General features: G+C 34.1%; 1 protein-coding gene across 2 annotated transcripts in view; it reads left to right on the top strand.

Moving 5' to 3' along the window:
* Nucleotides 1-2059: 2059 nt before the first annotated feature.
* ORC4 (origin recognition complex subunit 4) overlaps nucleotides 2060-15557 on the top strand; it is a 54484-nt gene continuing 40986 nt past the window's right edge. For both annotated transcript variants that reach the window (XR_004288345.1, XM_032354064.1), the window contains exons 1-3: nucleotides 2060-2133; nucleotides 4920-4996; nucleotides 5721-5811. Coding sequence is in view for 1 of the 2 variants with exons in the window: in XM_032354064.1 (XP_032209955.1) it covers nucleotides 2077-2133; nucleotides 4920-4996; nucleotides 5721-5811 (225 nt within the window). In the remaining variant the exon portion in view is untranslated. The remainder of the gene's footprint in view (nucleotides 2134-4919; nucleotides 4997-5720; nucleotides 5812-15557) is intronic.

Genomic DNA, 15557 nt, shown 5'->3' on the forward strand with positions numbered 1-15557 from the left:
AGAATTTGCATTTATCTTAAACTTAATGTACAGGGTTTTTTTTTCCTGGACTTTTTACAGTCCTGATTTGAATTTTTTTTTTTTTTTAATTTCATCACTTGTGACTTTCTAAAAAACTAAAACTTTCTGGAAAAATTTTGGTGTCTTCATCTTCACTTCCTTTGCTTTTACTTTTTTCTGGTTTAATTTAAAAAACGAAAACCTTTTCATATATTCAGTTAAAGATGTAGAGTCTGTATTGCCAGCTTTTTCAGACATGCTAAAATGCCTCTGGTAATTTCAAGTTTGAAGTAAGTAGGGAGACTGTTCCAATCATGGCAGAATTATGTTAGAAGTAGAAGTGTAGATATTGACTAGTAATTTTAATATTATTTGAAATATTCCTCTTAAACCCCATGTCTTAATTGTAGGCAGCAAATAAAAGATGAAATATACTACTCTAATTCCAGAAAGGAGAATATATTACTAATCATTTTTAATGTGTTGGTAGCAAGCATAGACCTTTTTTCACAGTTAGGGTATTTTAAGCCACAGTGAGGATATCATTTCATGTTGTTAAAAGGATCCCCCCCCCATGCAACTTTTATTTAAGGGGAGAAATAATAAAAAAATAATAAATTAAAAAATGGTTAATATAAAGATTCTTAAAGTGGCTTGCATAGACATTAGGCTCCTAGAAGGTGCCCAGAGGCAGCTGAGAAGACTGCTTTTCTCCTAAGAAAAAATATTCTTAAAGAATAAACCAGTTGAATACTCTGTTTTTAAGTTCCAATTTTGGATCTTGGAACCAGAAGTCCTTTGGACTTTGGGCCCTGGCTACATGGCTTATACAGTTAGGGGGAGACAGATTTGCTTGCTCTCAATCTGTCAAAGCCTTGCTCAGATGCTATCCTATTAGCATTTCCAGAGAAGAATAAAACAGCATTCCAATGGTTGGCATCTAATTGTCAGTATGTAAAATTAATAAATGTGAGTTAATGAGTTATTAAATGAGTTAAATACAAAGTATGTGTAACAGTTCCTGGTATATAAGCAAACAGTGCTTAAGTTCTTATTACCCGACTAGTAAAGATTGCTATTGGAAATCAGTGCTAAGACAATTAGATCTTGGGGTGCCTGGGTGGCTCAGTCGGTTAAGTGGCTGCCTTCACTCAGGTCATGATCCCAAGATCCAGGGATCCAGCCCTGCATCCGTGCTCAGGGGTGGGCCTGCTTCTCCCTCTCTCTATGCCTGCTACTATGCCTACTTGTGCTGTCTATTTCTCTGTCAAATAAATAAATAAAATCTTTAAAAAAAAAAAAACCAGAAAAAAGAAAAGAAAATTAGATCTTTTAGCCAAATGTATTTATCTGTGGCTATATTGCCATAAAGACTTTTACAAATTTTTCTTTATTAGTATATATATTTTCCATTCACATCATCATTGCCAATTTTGTTTTGGATATTGTGCTAAAATGCTCGGAATTTTAATGGTTTGGGGATATTGGTAGTTAAGTGGACAGTCTTTTTAATATAATTTGATTATGGATGAAGAGAAATAAAGCAATTATGGAAGTTCATGGAAGAGGCATTTTACCTACGATTTAATGACAGTGTATGTACAATGAGTAGAGCAGGAAAGCCAAGGCTTTCTGGAAGGTTATGATCCTGTGGGATGGATGGAGAGGGAAACATTCTGTATAAAGGAAGCATATAGTTTTAAGGAAGGAAAAATAGTTAAGGGAGGGAATGTGAATAGTAGATTTAAGCAAAAGGTAGGAGTTAGTTGTCTGTAAGAGCCATATACCATGTGGTATGGAATGTCAAATAAGCCAAACTTAGAGAACTGTTCAGATTTTTTTCAGTTTTATTGAGAAATAATTTACATACAGCACAACAGTTTGATTTATGTATATTGTGAATTGATTACCAAAAGAGATTGAGGTGAGTTTTTGAAGTTGGAGAAATTGGAATTTTCATGTTTTTAAAGTTGTGTTTATTTTGATTCTGTAATACTAAATTCTTAATCTCTTCAAGCCTGTAATGTTTTTATATTCATGCTTTTTTTTTTTTTTTAAGGATTTCAGTTTGTTAAAATGAGCAGTCGCAAATCTAAGAGTAACAACTTAATACATGCAGAGTATCTTTCACAGGTTAGTATATATTTTCATTAACCTCAAAGTCTATTATCAGTCTATTATCTATTATCAGTCTATTATCTATTCTGATCAGAGAAATAATTATCTTCTTAATTTGAATTCTTTCCTTAACACTTATGAAACACTTTACATTTTCAAGGAGAGACTCTACACTACTTTCATGCTTTTTAAGGCTTTAGACAGTTGGAATCCCAACTTCACTCCTGTCTTCCCAAATGTGTCCTAATTTCAGTTTACTTCAGAGTTCTCTACTACTTTTGTTAAATTTATTCCTATTTTATTTCTTGTGATTATTGTGTTATAAATGGAATTGTTTTAACTTTTTTATTTGTTCATTGCTAGCATATCTAAATGCAATTGATTTTTATATATTAATCTGTATCCTGCAACCTGACCAGACTTACTAGTTCTCATAGTTTTTACTTTTTTATATAAGATCATGTCATCGGCAAACATAGTTTAACTTTCTTTTCACTATGGTGACTTTATTATTTTTGTTTTAATTTTCTAATTGCCCTGGCTGGAACTTTCAGTACAATATTGAGTAACAACTGAAAAGCAGACATTCTTGTTTTGTTTTTGATTTGGGGGAAACACATTCAGTCTTTTACCATTGAAGTGATGTTAGATAGAGGTTTTTATAGATGCCATTTATTGGGGTGAGGATGTGTTGCCCTTTTTTCCTAGTATGTTGAGTGTTTTTATCACGAACATTTAATATTATCTTGAGTGCATACAGTATTCAGAGTGCTGAGCTTATATCTATGTGTCTGTGTCTTAAGATAGGGAATGGGTATAATAACTTTGTCCTGGTATTTCTACTTATCTGGCTTGACCAGAACTATAGTTTTTTTTAATCAAAACTAAATGTATGTTATTGGCATCCCTTCATCCCTTACTTTTTTTTTCTTTCTGGAAGGAAAAGGTTTAACTCCGTTTCATGAAAGAAATTTAGCTTAAGTATGATTTACATATCCTAGTAAAGTAAGTATCTTCCACATACAGCTTAATTTCTGTATACATATATATGTGTTTAACCTTCATCTCAGATCACTTTGAGATTTTTGAACCGTTCACTGTTCACTACAGCTTCACTTCACTTTATCCCTTAGATTTTATACATAGTTGTTGCCTCTGATAGACAAGTTGAAGTTTGAAAAAGAAAAGGATAGAGATTTATATTTTGATTTCTAATGATCTTATCTAGGTAGAGAAATACACCATATAGTTAGTATTATGATTATATATGCTCATTTAAGTGTTTTATAGGTATTAGCTATTACCTGTACAAATACTTAAGTTATGTTAAAGACGACTACCTTATTTAATCTTGAGAACAGGCCTGCCCGAAAACTATTACTGTCTCTATTTTATAAATGAAAAAAATTAAGATTTAGGAAAGGCTAACTTTAAGATCCACATAATTGGTTCTTCTGGCATCACTCCTCTTAATTCTTTCCCCTTCTTAAATAATAATTTGCTTTGAATAATTTGCTCTGAATAATTTGCTTTGCTTAGCCTCTGTTACGTATAAACAGAACTCAGATTCTACCTTTTTGGTACATGAAGAATCAGTCCCATGCTGTCAGTCTGAGAAAAGCAAATTATCTTGGAAGCTTCTTGTTTCCATTGGTGGGACCAAATCTCAAATAGTTTCCTAAGGTTTTTGTCTTTGAAAGGTTTCTGTATTAGCAGCAGATGCAGAAAAGGAAATGCCTTTAATGGTCTGTCTTTTTAAAAAATGCGCTAGATTATCTGACATAATATTTTACAACTCAGTTTAAGCCTTTTATTCTAAGGCAAACTCAAAATTAATAAGAATTTTTTTTCTTGGGGCACCTGGGTGGCTCAGTGGGTTAAGCCTCTGCCTTCGGCTCAATCATGATCTCAGGGTCCTGTGATCAAGCCCACATCAGGCTCTCTGCTCAGCAGGGAGCCTGCTTCCTCCTCTCTTTCTCTGTCTCTGCCTGCCTCTCTGTCTACTTGTGACCTCTGTCTATCCAATAAGTAAATAAAATCTTAAAAAAAAAAAAAAAAGAATCACCTATTTTAAAAAAAAAATTTTTTTCTTAATTCGTTCCAGTGATTCCTCATTTTATAGATACAGATGAATCTAATTTCTTCCATGTAGTTGAGCAGTTCCTTGTATGCTAAATTACAACTTTTTTTCAGTGTGTCATTTCTTTCCAATTTATTTGCACTATTTCTTTAGGCATGGATCATACTTTTTTAGGAGTATCTTACTCTGCTTCTAGTAGGTCCTCAGTAACTATATGAACTTTTAAACTTTTGTTTTCTCAGAATCCTGACTTTTATGATAGGTGCAGGTAGATAGGGCTTGGGCTAAGCCAGTTTAGATTTGTTTGCTCTCTAGAGATTGAGGTGTGGTTCATGAGCATTATTAGGTGAGATTACATTATTACATTCTCTCCTGTCTTTTTTCCTTGGCTGATATGTACCATATAAAGTGAAGTGCTCATTTATTCACATGCAATGCAAAACAACCCTCAAATTGCTGACGTGGCTAATGCAATTAATTCTTTCTGTTGAACCTCACAAGTAAATTCTCCTCCTTCCTCCGGGACTTGAGTTAGGTTGAAAGAACCGTTAGTTTTACAACTCATGAAAGTAGTACCAGAACTCGTGAAGACAAGTTATTTAGGGAGGGTTGAATAGACTCATTAATACCTAATTCTGACTGCTGTAAATGTATATTCTCATTCATTTTTATTTCATGTGTAACATTTTTATTTATATTTATTCACTTTCTTTTTTATCAGGTACAAGGAATTTTACGGGAAAGATTTTGTCATCAGAGCCCACATAGTAACTTATTTGGAGTACAAGTACAATACAAGTAAGTTTAGCTGTCCTTTTGTCCACTATGAACTTACTTAAAGATGCCATTAGGTTTTATAAAAATTAACCGCACAGATTTTATCTTGAATAAGGCTAACAGACATTTTTATAGAGATAAAAAATTTCTTTTTCTTTTATAGAAACAATAAATATTATAAAGGAAGAGCAGATATAACTGTTGTCATAATGAGAATGTGCCTTACCTTTCAATCTTGTGTTGCTTCTGTCAGCTGGTATATGGAGAAAATTCTGTGCTCTGATACTCCACAGCCTATTGTGGAATGAAAGCTCCCAAGATATGCCGCTGTTGTCCCTTGTCTCATGACATCATAAAACCAAGACATTTCAAACTTACTTGGTTTTCTCTTGAGGTTTCCAGAGAATCCATATTGACCTACCCTCTCTTCAGTGGTTTTCTGTGCATATTCAAATTCAGCTTTTAAATAGTATTACCTAGCATATTATTCCAGCTTCCTTTTTATTTTTTATTTTATTATTTTTTAAGATTTTAATTATTTATTTGACAGAGATCATAAGTAGGCAGAGAGGCAGGCAGAGAGAGAGGAAGGGAAGCAGGCTCCCTGCTGAGCAGAGAGCCCGGACGTGGGGCTCAATCCCAGGACCCTAAGATCATGACCTGAGCCAAAGGCAGAGAGGCTTTAACCCGCCCAGGCACCCCTCCAGCTTCCTTTTTAAATTTTGACTTATATATGTCATTCCAGACACTTAATTGAGCTGCTAAAAAGAACTGCTATCCATGGAGAAAGTAATTCTGTACTCATTATTGGACCCCGAGGATCAGGAAAAACCACGGTAAAACTATTGATTTCTGGTATTTTCTTGTTTGTGTAGGCATGTGATGATTCTTATAGACAGTATTGAAAATACTTTGTATTATTTTCATTATCTCATTAATTTCCCTTTTTTCATTTTCTTTAAATCATAGAAGACGTGCAAAGCCTTAAAAATTAGGGTGGTATATTTGAGTTGAGCATATCGTTTTTCACCACAGTAACAAATTTTCAGTTGCTGCTTTTTTCATCATGGCCTTTTGCCCATGAGGAATTTATGCTTGCCAGTAGAAAAAACAGATTAGCATTTATTGAGCATATTCCTTGTGCCTTTTCTCTGTGTTCTTGCACCTTATCTTGGTCTTTTTATCTGTATTATCATTTCTTCTTTACACTAACGCTGCAAGGTAGATATTGTTTCTGTTTATGAATTAGGTAACTTGTCATGACATGCATTCTTTTTTCCCCTGCTGTTTTATTGTTTATTGTTTAACCCTAACTCAAGTAATTTTCATATGTACAGTCACATCTTCTAGAATTCTTTTCTACTTTCCCTCTTTATTTTCTTAGCTAACACAAAAAGATACTCTTGATTTTTCTCCTCATTTTCTCTTTTCACATTCTTTATTCAATATATGAGATAAATTATGACTGTTACATTGAATATATGTACTATTAATTTTCAGTAGTTGGGCTATATAAAAGCTCTTTTCTGCTATACTCCATGCAATGAATTTAGATTTCTCACTAACATACTTTTTTTTATTACATGTAGAAGTAAAATTACATATTAAGTAAAGTTACATAAATTAGAAGTAAGATTGTTTTTAAAGCGATGAATGTTGACTGTATATTAGGTAAGGTGAGGAAATAAGGACTTTACAATTTTATTGAATTGCCCATTTCTAGTGGCGATATAAATCTAGGTAATTTCTTTTTTAATCTTTGAAGAATATTTTACATTAATTGTATTATTTACAATAATTTTTTAGTTTTGACTATATTTAATTTGATTCAGTCTTCTGCTCAGTCATTTTATACAACCACTATTTCTCTCTCTCTCTCTTTTTTTTTTTTTTAAAGATTTTAGAGAGGAAGAGAGGGAACACAAGTAGGGGGAATGGGAGAGGGAGAAGCAGACTTCCTTCCTACTGAGCAGGGAGCCCCATGTGGGGCTTGATCCCAGGACCCTGGGGTCATGATCTGAGCTGAAGGTAGATGCTTAATGACTACGCCACCCAGGCACTTATATTTCTTTATTCTTGAGTTCCTTAGTATGATTTTCTTTTGTGTTTGACCTCAGTACTGTTCGGATGGTTTTGAAAGGAAAACCATGTGACTGATATGCCTTTGAGCTATTAGAATATTTTAAATTTCTAACAATAATACTATTAAATAGTAGAAACACTAGGCAAAGGAGATGCATAGAAAGGTCACATAAAATTAAATACAGATCTGACTTGAACTTAAAAGTTGTTCAGTTTTACTTATAATTAAGTAAATTAACCAAAAACATTAGCAGTTTTGTCTACCAGGTTGACAAACCTGTAAAATTGATAACACTAAAATTGTGAACTTATAAAGAAATAGACATGTGTCCTGCTGGTAATATAAATTGACATCACTGGAATAAGAGACAGTATCTAACTAGGCCAAAGTCATATGCCCTTTGACTCACCAGCAGTATTTCTAGGAATTTAACTTGTGAAATGATGTATATACAGTTACTCACTACAACACCATTTGTTAATAGTGAAAGATGAGAAACAACATAAATGCCCATCAGTAGAGTACTGGTTAATAAATGCTAGTACATTCATCCACATAATTATTGTGCATCAGTGAAAAGAAACATTTGTCTGTAGTCCAGAAAAGGAAGAGGAAAAAAATACTTGTGTTGGTTTGTACTGGCATACTTCATTTTGCTTTGCTTTGTTGCACTTTGCAGATAATTGCATTTTTTACAAATTAAAAGGCTTTTGGCAACCCTTTATTGAGCAAGTATGCAGACATTATTTTTCCAACAGCATTTCTCATTTTGTCTCTATGTCACATTTTGATAATTCTCACAGTATTTCAAACATTTTCATTATTATATTTGTCATGGTGATCTGTGATCAGTGATCTTTAATGTTACTGCTGTAATTGTTTTGGGGTGCCAGGAGCCATGCCTGTATAAGATGACAAACTTAATGGATAAATGTATTGGTTCTGACTGTTCCACTCTCTGGCCACTCCCCCATCTCCCCCCCCCCCCCCCCCGGGCCTACCTGTTCCCTGAGTTACAACAATACTGACTTTAGACCTATTAATAACTCTATAATGGTTCCTAGGTGTTCAAGCGAAAGGAAAATTCACACATCTCTCACTTTAAATCAAAAGCTAGAAATGATTGAGTTTAGTGAGGAAGACAGGTCAAAAATCAAGGTAAGCCAAAAGCTGGGCCTCTAACACCAAGCAGCCAACCTGTGAGTGTAGAGGAAAAGTCCTTGAAGGAAATTCAAAGTGCTATTCCAGTGAATCCACCAATAAGAAAATGAAACAGCCTTACTGCTGATATGGAGAAAGTTGTAGTGGCCTACACATTCCTTTATAGCAAAGCCTAATCCAGAGGAAGGCCCTAATTCTGTTGAATTCTGTGAAGGCTGAGAGGGGAGGAAGCCACAGAAGAAAAATTTGAAGCTACCAGTAGTTGGTTCATCAGGTTTAAGGAAAGTAGCCACCTCCAAAACATAAAAGTACAGGGTGAAGCAGCAAGTGTTGATGTAGGAAAAGGCAACATGATGAATCATGGACACATACTCTTTTTAGAGCTCCTACTCAGAGATGATAACAGAGCACCTGTCCTCACAGTTCACTGGCCAAATGTCATATAGTTACACCTAGTTTCAAGAGAGTGAAGAAGTATATTCCGCCTAGGTGACTAGAAGTCAGAAATATTTAGTGAATGTCACTGATAGCCGTGACAGCTAACTTGTTTTGAGTTTGTGTGTGTGTGATTTTTCCCTATCTAGACACTTACAGAATTTCTTTATCTTAGCAGTATGAAAATTTCAGACCAATATCTAAGCTTGGATCATAAAAACTGATACTCTGTAAACTCCCTTAATATAAATTTAGATCTTTTTTCACTATAGGATAATTTTTATTCAGTCTTCATTGTTTTATTATCTTTGGAAAATACATCTTCGTACAAATATTTGAAAAACACTTTTAAGTAGTACTTTAATTCTTCAAGAAGCTCATGGTGATAATCTGAGAAAATGAAATCTAGGAAAACAGTACATTTAGACCTATTATTCCATCCTAAACTATGCCTCTTGAAACAAAAGGGCATTACAACAGAGAAGTTGGCTTTCAATGAAGTGTACATCAAAGTGTCAAGCCTACAAATATAACTTGAACAGTTAATGCCTGGATTTATTCTGAACTTTGTCTTGGAAGTTTGTACGTAAAAGCATGGAAGGAGGCTCAGAAAAAAGGAAATAGTTAGTAAACACTTATAAAGATGTTTAAATACAAATTAAAACTATACTCCATTTCATTAGTAAATTGGCTAAAGTAGATCTATTTTTTACCAAGAAAATTAAGCATAAAAGAGAGTTCCCCTATTATAATCACCCCCCATGCACATACATGCAACTTCCCCTATTATTAACATCTTCCCTAAGTATGGTACATTTGTTGAAATTGATGAACCAGTTTTAATATGTTATTATTAACTAAAGTCCCATAGTTTTCATTAAGGTCCCCAGTTTTTTCATTTAAATAAAAAGCTCAGTTTATCAGCTATTTCTTTCATGAATTGTGACTTCGGTGTTATATCTAAACTTCATCACTGGGATGCCTGGGTGGCGCAGTTGGTTCAGCATCTGCCTTCCTCTCATGATCCTAGGGGTCCTGGGATCAAGCCCCTTATCTGGCTTCTTGCTCAGTGGGGAGCCTGCTTCTCCCCTGCCTGCAGCTCCCCCTTCTTGTGCTCTTTCTCTCACTCTCTCTCTCCGACAAAGAAAATCTTAAAAATAAATAAACTTCAACACCAAATCCAAGATCTTCTAGGTTTTCACCTATGTTTCCTTCCAGAAGTTTTATAGTTCTTTGTATTTTTACATTTGGTTTGAGTTAATTTCTTTGAAACATACAGGGTCTGTGTCTGGATTCTTTTTCTTTCCTTCTTTTTTTTGCATATGAATGTTTAAATTGTTTTAGCATTTGTTGACAAGGCTATCTTTTCTTCATAGAGTTACCTTTGCTTCTTTTTCAAAGGTCAGTTAATTCTGTTTGACTCAGTCTATTTTTACCATCTTGATGACTGTAGCTTTATAGTAAGTCTTAAAGTCCGTGTCAGTCTTTTTACTTTGTGTGCTTCTTCCGTATTGTTTTGGCTATTCTGGGTACTTTGCCTTTTTATACTAACTTTAGAATTAATATGTTAATTTCCAACTACTGGGGATGTTTGAGTTCAGTTGTAGTTTCAATCTGTAGATCCCATTAGAAAAACTGGTTTCTTAATTAAATTGTTTCCACATTCATGAACATGGAATATCTTTCCATTTACCTTTTTTAGGTCTTTCATTAGAGTTTTGTGGTTTTCCTTATATAAGTCATATATACTTTGTTAGGTTTATACCTAAGTTTTTAAAAATATTTTTGACCCTAATGTGAATAGTATACGTTTTTAATTTCAGATTCCTAGTGTTAACTGCTGATATAGAGGAAAGCAGATGACCTTTGTGTGTTATCTTGTATCCTGCAATCTTGCTATAATTGATTGGTTCTTAAAATTTGTCAGTTCTTTGGGATTTTCTGTAGACAGTCGTATCATCTGCAAATAGAAGAAAGTTTTATTTCTTCCATTCCTGTTTCTTTTTATAACTTTTATTTCCTTCTGTTGTCTTACTGCATTTGTTATTCACAGGCTATGTTTGAGCATTAGCTGATATTCTACAAACTCTTAATATGACTTTAGGTCTGTTTTCCCTAAAGACTAATTTTATTTTTGAGTATTTCTTTCATTTCTTCTTGTCCTCTCTTAGGATTAAAGTATCCAGTTGTTAAGCCTTTGTTCTCATTTCTTTGTGTTATTTCTCCATGTTTCTTTCTTTTATTCCTCTCCCTAGCATTCTGCCATATCATCAGTGTGATTTTCTTCACCATCCATTCCATTGTTTGCTTCTTTTTATATGATACTGCTTTTTAGTTCTAATAATCCTTCTTGTCTAATAATCCTTCTACCTCCATGTCATGCACCTTCTGAGTTTATTGTTTTGTGTTTATCTAAATCTGGCTTAAATGACTCAAAATACTTATTTTCTAAAATACACATTTTCAGCAGTAATTAATCTTTTTCATCAGTTTATTGTTTCCTTTCTTTCATGTTACACCATTTCTGTGTAAATTCCTATGTCAGTTTTTTCTGTTTCTTCAGGGCTTAAGAAGATGAAAGCCATTAAGACAAGAGTTTTTGTCAGTTAATAAAACAGATAGATCGTTCTTGGTATGCTGACAGGTTGTCCTCTTGTTACATCTTAAACCAGAACCCTCTGATGGTGCTTTGAAGTCATTGACCAAGTCTGACTTCAGTGGAATATGGAAGAATCCTGTACTTCGTATTCCATTTCAGTATTATTTGATTTATCCTGCTGTACTCCAGTATTGGGAGGTCAGAGCTTAGGAGCACTGTTTAACTTTTGTCACTTTCATAATTTGTTGTGTGGGAGTATTCTGAGACATAAAATAGATTGTTTTAGACAAGAACTCTCATGTAAGTTTTAATATAAGAAATAAGATTACAATATAACACTGTCCTTGGCCAAGCTATTTGAAGCACAAAAATTTGGAATCTGTAGTTATTTGATAAAAATAACAGTGTGGCTTATTGTATTTCAAATATTTTATTTAAAAAATAGGATGTGGGGTGCCTGGGTGGCTCACTTGGTTAGGCAATTGCCTTCAGCTCAGGTCATGATCCTGGAGTACCAGGATCAAGTCCCGCATCGGGCTTGCCAGCTCCACAGGGAGTCTGCTTCTTCCTCTGACCTTCTGCTCTCTCATGCTCTCTCTCACATAAATGAATAAAATCCTTAAAAAAATCCAAATGACAGATTGTACCCTGGAAAATACTTTTCTATATGGAAATTGTTTTAGACAAAGAAGCGAGTATTTGGCAATAGAATAGTAGATAAATATAAAAATCCCTGTTTGCTGGTAGGTATAAATGAAGTCGGTCAGTATGTTTGTAAAATTGTTAGCTGTAAAGACTGTGGAAATGGAGTAGCCATATTGGTTATCCTGCTTGGTGTAACATCAAAAAACCAACTAAATTTTTTTTTACTATATAATGTAACTTAAAATATTTGGAAAGATACTCTATTTGTGAAAAATACTGAAATTATGCAATTGGTTACTTAGGTAGTTACACACAGACTAAGTTTTAGCAATATCCAGACTGGAACTAAAATTATTATTTGAAGACATTTATGCTAATACATTTAAATTATCATTTTAGACCATACAAGCACATCATGAAAAAGTCATGAGCTAATCTAGCTAATGTAGCTAGACTAGGCAAATCATAATAACTTGTTTGAAGTAAATTCAATGGAAAGAGTGCTATAAACTTGTTTCAACTCTCTCTTTTAAGTTTTTATTTTAATCACCTGGTGCTCATCACAACAGGAGCACTCCTTGATCCCCATCACATTTTTCACCCATTTCTCCCATCCACCTCCCCTCTGGTAAGCATCTAGTTCATTCTCTGTAGTTAAGAGTCTGTTTCTCGGTTTGCTTATCTCTCTCTCTTAACTTTTGGTAGTTTGTTTTGTTTTCTAAATTCCACATTAGAGTAAAAGCATATGGTATGTATCTTTCTCTGACTGACTTATTTCACTTAGCCATATAGTCTCTACCTCCATCCATGTCACTGGAAATGGAAAGATTTCATTCTTTTTTATGGCTGAATAATATTTGTGTGTGTGTGTGTGTGTGTACATACATATTGTAATCCATTCATCTATTGATAGATACTTGGGCTACTTCCATAATTTGGCTATTGTAAATAATGCTGCTATAAACATAGGGGAGCATGTAGCCCTTTGAATTTGTGCAAGAGGGTTCCTTTTTCTCCACATCCTTGCCAACAGCTGTAACGCCTGTTATTTCTTGTGTTCTTTGTTTTAGCCATTCTGACAGGTGTGACATAGTATCTCATTGTGGTTTTTATTTATCTCCCTGAGGATAAGTGATGTTGAGTATCCTTTCATGTGTCTTTTGGCCATCTGTAGGTCTTTGGAGAAACGTCTATTGCTATCTTCAGCCCATTTTTTAAATTGATTATTTGGTTTTTTGGGGTGTTGAGTTGTATCAGTGCTTTATATATTTTGGATACTAACCCTTTATTAGATAAGTCATTTACAAATACCTTCTCCCATTCAGTAGCTTGCCTTTTAGTTTTGTTGGTTGTTTCCTTCACTGTGCAGAACTTTTTATTTTGGTGTAATCACAATAGTTTATTCTTTCATTTGTTTCTGTCGCTTTGGGAGACCTATTTAAAAAGAAGTTACTATGGCCTGTGTCACAGAAATTACTGCCTGTGCTCCGTTGTAGGATTTTTATTGTTTTAGGTCTCACGTTTAGGTCTTTGAGCAACTTTGAGTTTATTTTTCTGTATGGTGTAAGAAAGTGTCCCAGTTTCATTCTCTTGCATGTTACTACTGCCCAGTTTTCCCAATACCATTTGTTTTTTTTTTTTTCCTGTTGGATAGTCTTACGTGCTTTGTCAAATATTAATTGACCATATAACTGTGGCTTTGTTTCTGAGTTTTCTGTTCTTTTCCATTATTCTGATGGTCTCTTTTTTACCATTATCATAGTATTTTAATTAATACAGCTTTGTAATATAACTTGAAGTCTCAAATTGTGATTGCTTCCAGCTTGCTTTGCTTTTCTTTTTCAAGATTGCTTTGGCTCTTAAGGGTCTTTTGTGGTCCCATAGAAATTTTAAGATTGTTTGTTCTAGCTCTGTGAAAAATGCTGTTGGTATTTTGACAGGGATTGCATTAAATGTGTAGTTGCTTTGGATAGTTTAACAAAATCTTTTCTTCCAGTACATCAGCATGGAATTTCTTTCCATATCTTTGTGTTGTCTCCAGCTTCTTTCATTAGTTTTTTATAGTTTTTGGAGCATAGGTCTTTCACCTCCTTAGTTGTATTTATTCCTAGATATTTTATTATTTTGGTTCAGTTGTAAATGGTATTGTTTTCTTAATTTCTCTTTCTACTGCTTCATTATTGGTGTATAGAAATGTAACATTGATTTTTGTATCCTGCAACTTTACTGAATTCATTTATTAGTTTTAAGAGTTTTGGGTTTTCTATATATAGTATCATGTCATCTGCAAAAAGTGAAAAGTTTTACTGCTTCCTCACCTGTTTGGATGCCTTTTATTTCTTTTAGTTTTCTGATTGCTGTGGCTAGGACTTCCAGTATTACGTTGAATAAAAGTGGGTTGGGAGGAGGTGGGTGTGTCAGTTAAGCATCTGCCTTTTGCTCAGGTCAGGATCCCAGGGTCTTGGGATGGAGCCCCACATAGGGCTCCTTGCTGAGTGGGAAGCCTGCCTTTCCCTCTCCCTCTGCTGCTCCCCCTGATTGTGTTCTCTCTCACTCTCTCTCAAATAAATTAAATGGAAAAACCTTTAAAAAAAAAAAAAAAGTGGTGAGAGTGGACATCCTTATCTTTATCCTCACCTTGGGGGAAAGGCTTTCCAGTTTTTCCCCCATTGAGGGTGGTGTTAGCTGTTGGTCTTTATTATATTCAGGTATAGTCCCTCTAAATCTACTTTGTTGAGGGTTTTTATCCTGAATGGATATTGTGCTTTGTCAGATGATTTTTCTGCATCTACTGACATGACCATATGGTTCTTACTCTTTCTCTTATTGATGTGTTGTATCAGTTAATTGATTTGCAAGTATCGAACTGCCTTTGCAACCTAGAAATAAATCCCACTTGATCATGGTGAATGGTTCTTTTAATGTATTGTTGGATTCAGTTTGCTAGTATTTTGTTGAGGTTTTTTGCAACTATATGTTCATCAGAGATCTTGGCCTGTAGTTCCCTTTTTCTGTGGTGTCTTTCTGGTTTTGGTATCAGGGTAGTGCTGCCCTCATAGAATGAATTTGAAGTTTTACTTCCTTTTCTATTTTTGGAATATTTAGGGAAGCATAGGTATTAACTATTCTTTAAATGTTGGGTAGAATTCACCTAAGAAGCCATCTGGACCTGGACTTTTGTTTCTTGAGAGTTTTTTGATTAGATTCAGTTTTTTGCTGCTGATTGGACTTTTCAAATTTTGTATTTCTTCCTATTTTAGTTTTGGTAGATTATATGTTACTAAGAATTTATCCATATTCTAGGTTGTCCAGTGTTGGGATGTTATTTTTTGTAGTATTCTTCTATAATTGCTTGTAGTTTTTAGTGTTTGTTATTTCTCCTTTCTCATTTGTGATTTTGTTTATTTGGGTCTTTTCTGTTTTTTGTTTTTTTTTTTTCTTGGTAAGTCTAGCTAGAGGTATATCAGTTTTATTGATTTTTTTATTAATTATTTTTATTGAAATATAATGCATTATTTGCCCCAGTGGTATAGGTCTGTGAATAGTCAGGCTTACACATTTCATAGCACTCACCATATCACACACCCTCCCCAGTGTCCATAACCCAACCACCCTCTCCCTAAACCACCCCCCCATTTTTTTTTCCCCCAAAGAACTAG

The sequence above is a fragment of the Mustela erminea genome, chromosome 8 (genome assembly GCF_009829155.1).
Source record: "Mustela erminea isolate mMusErm1 chromosome 8, mMusErm1.Pri, whole genome shotgun sequence".
Classification (NCBI taxonomy): Eukaryota; Metazoa; Chordata; class Mammalia; order Carnivora; family Mustelidae; genus Mustela; species Mustela erminea.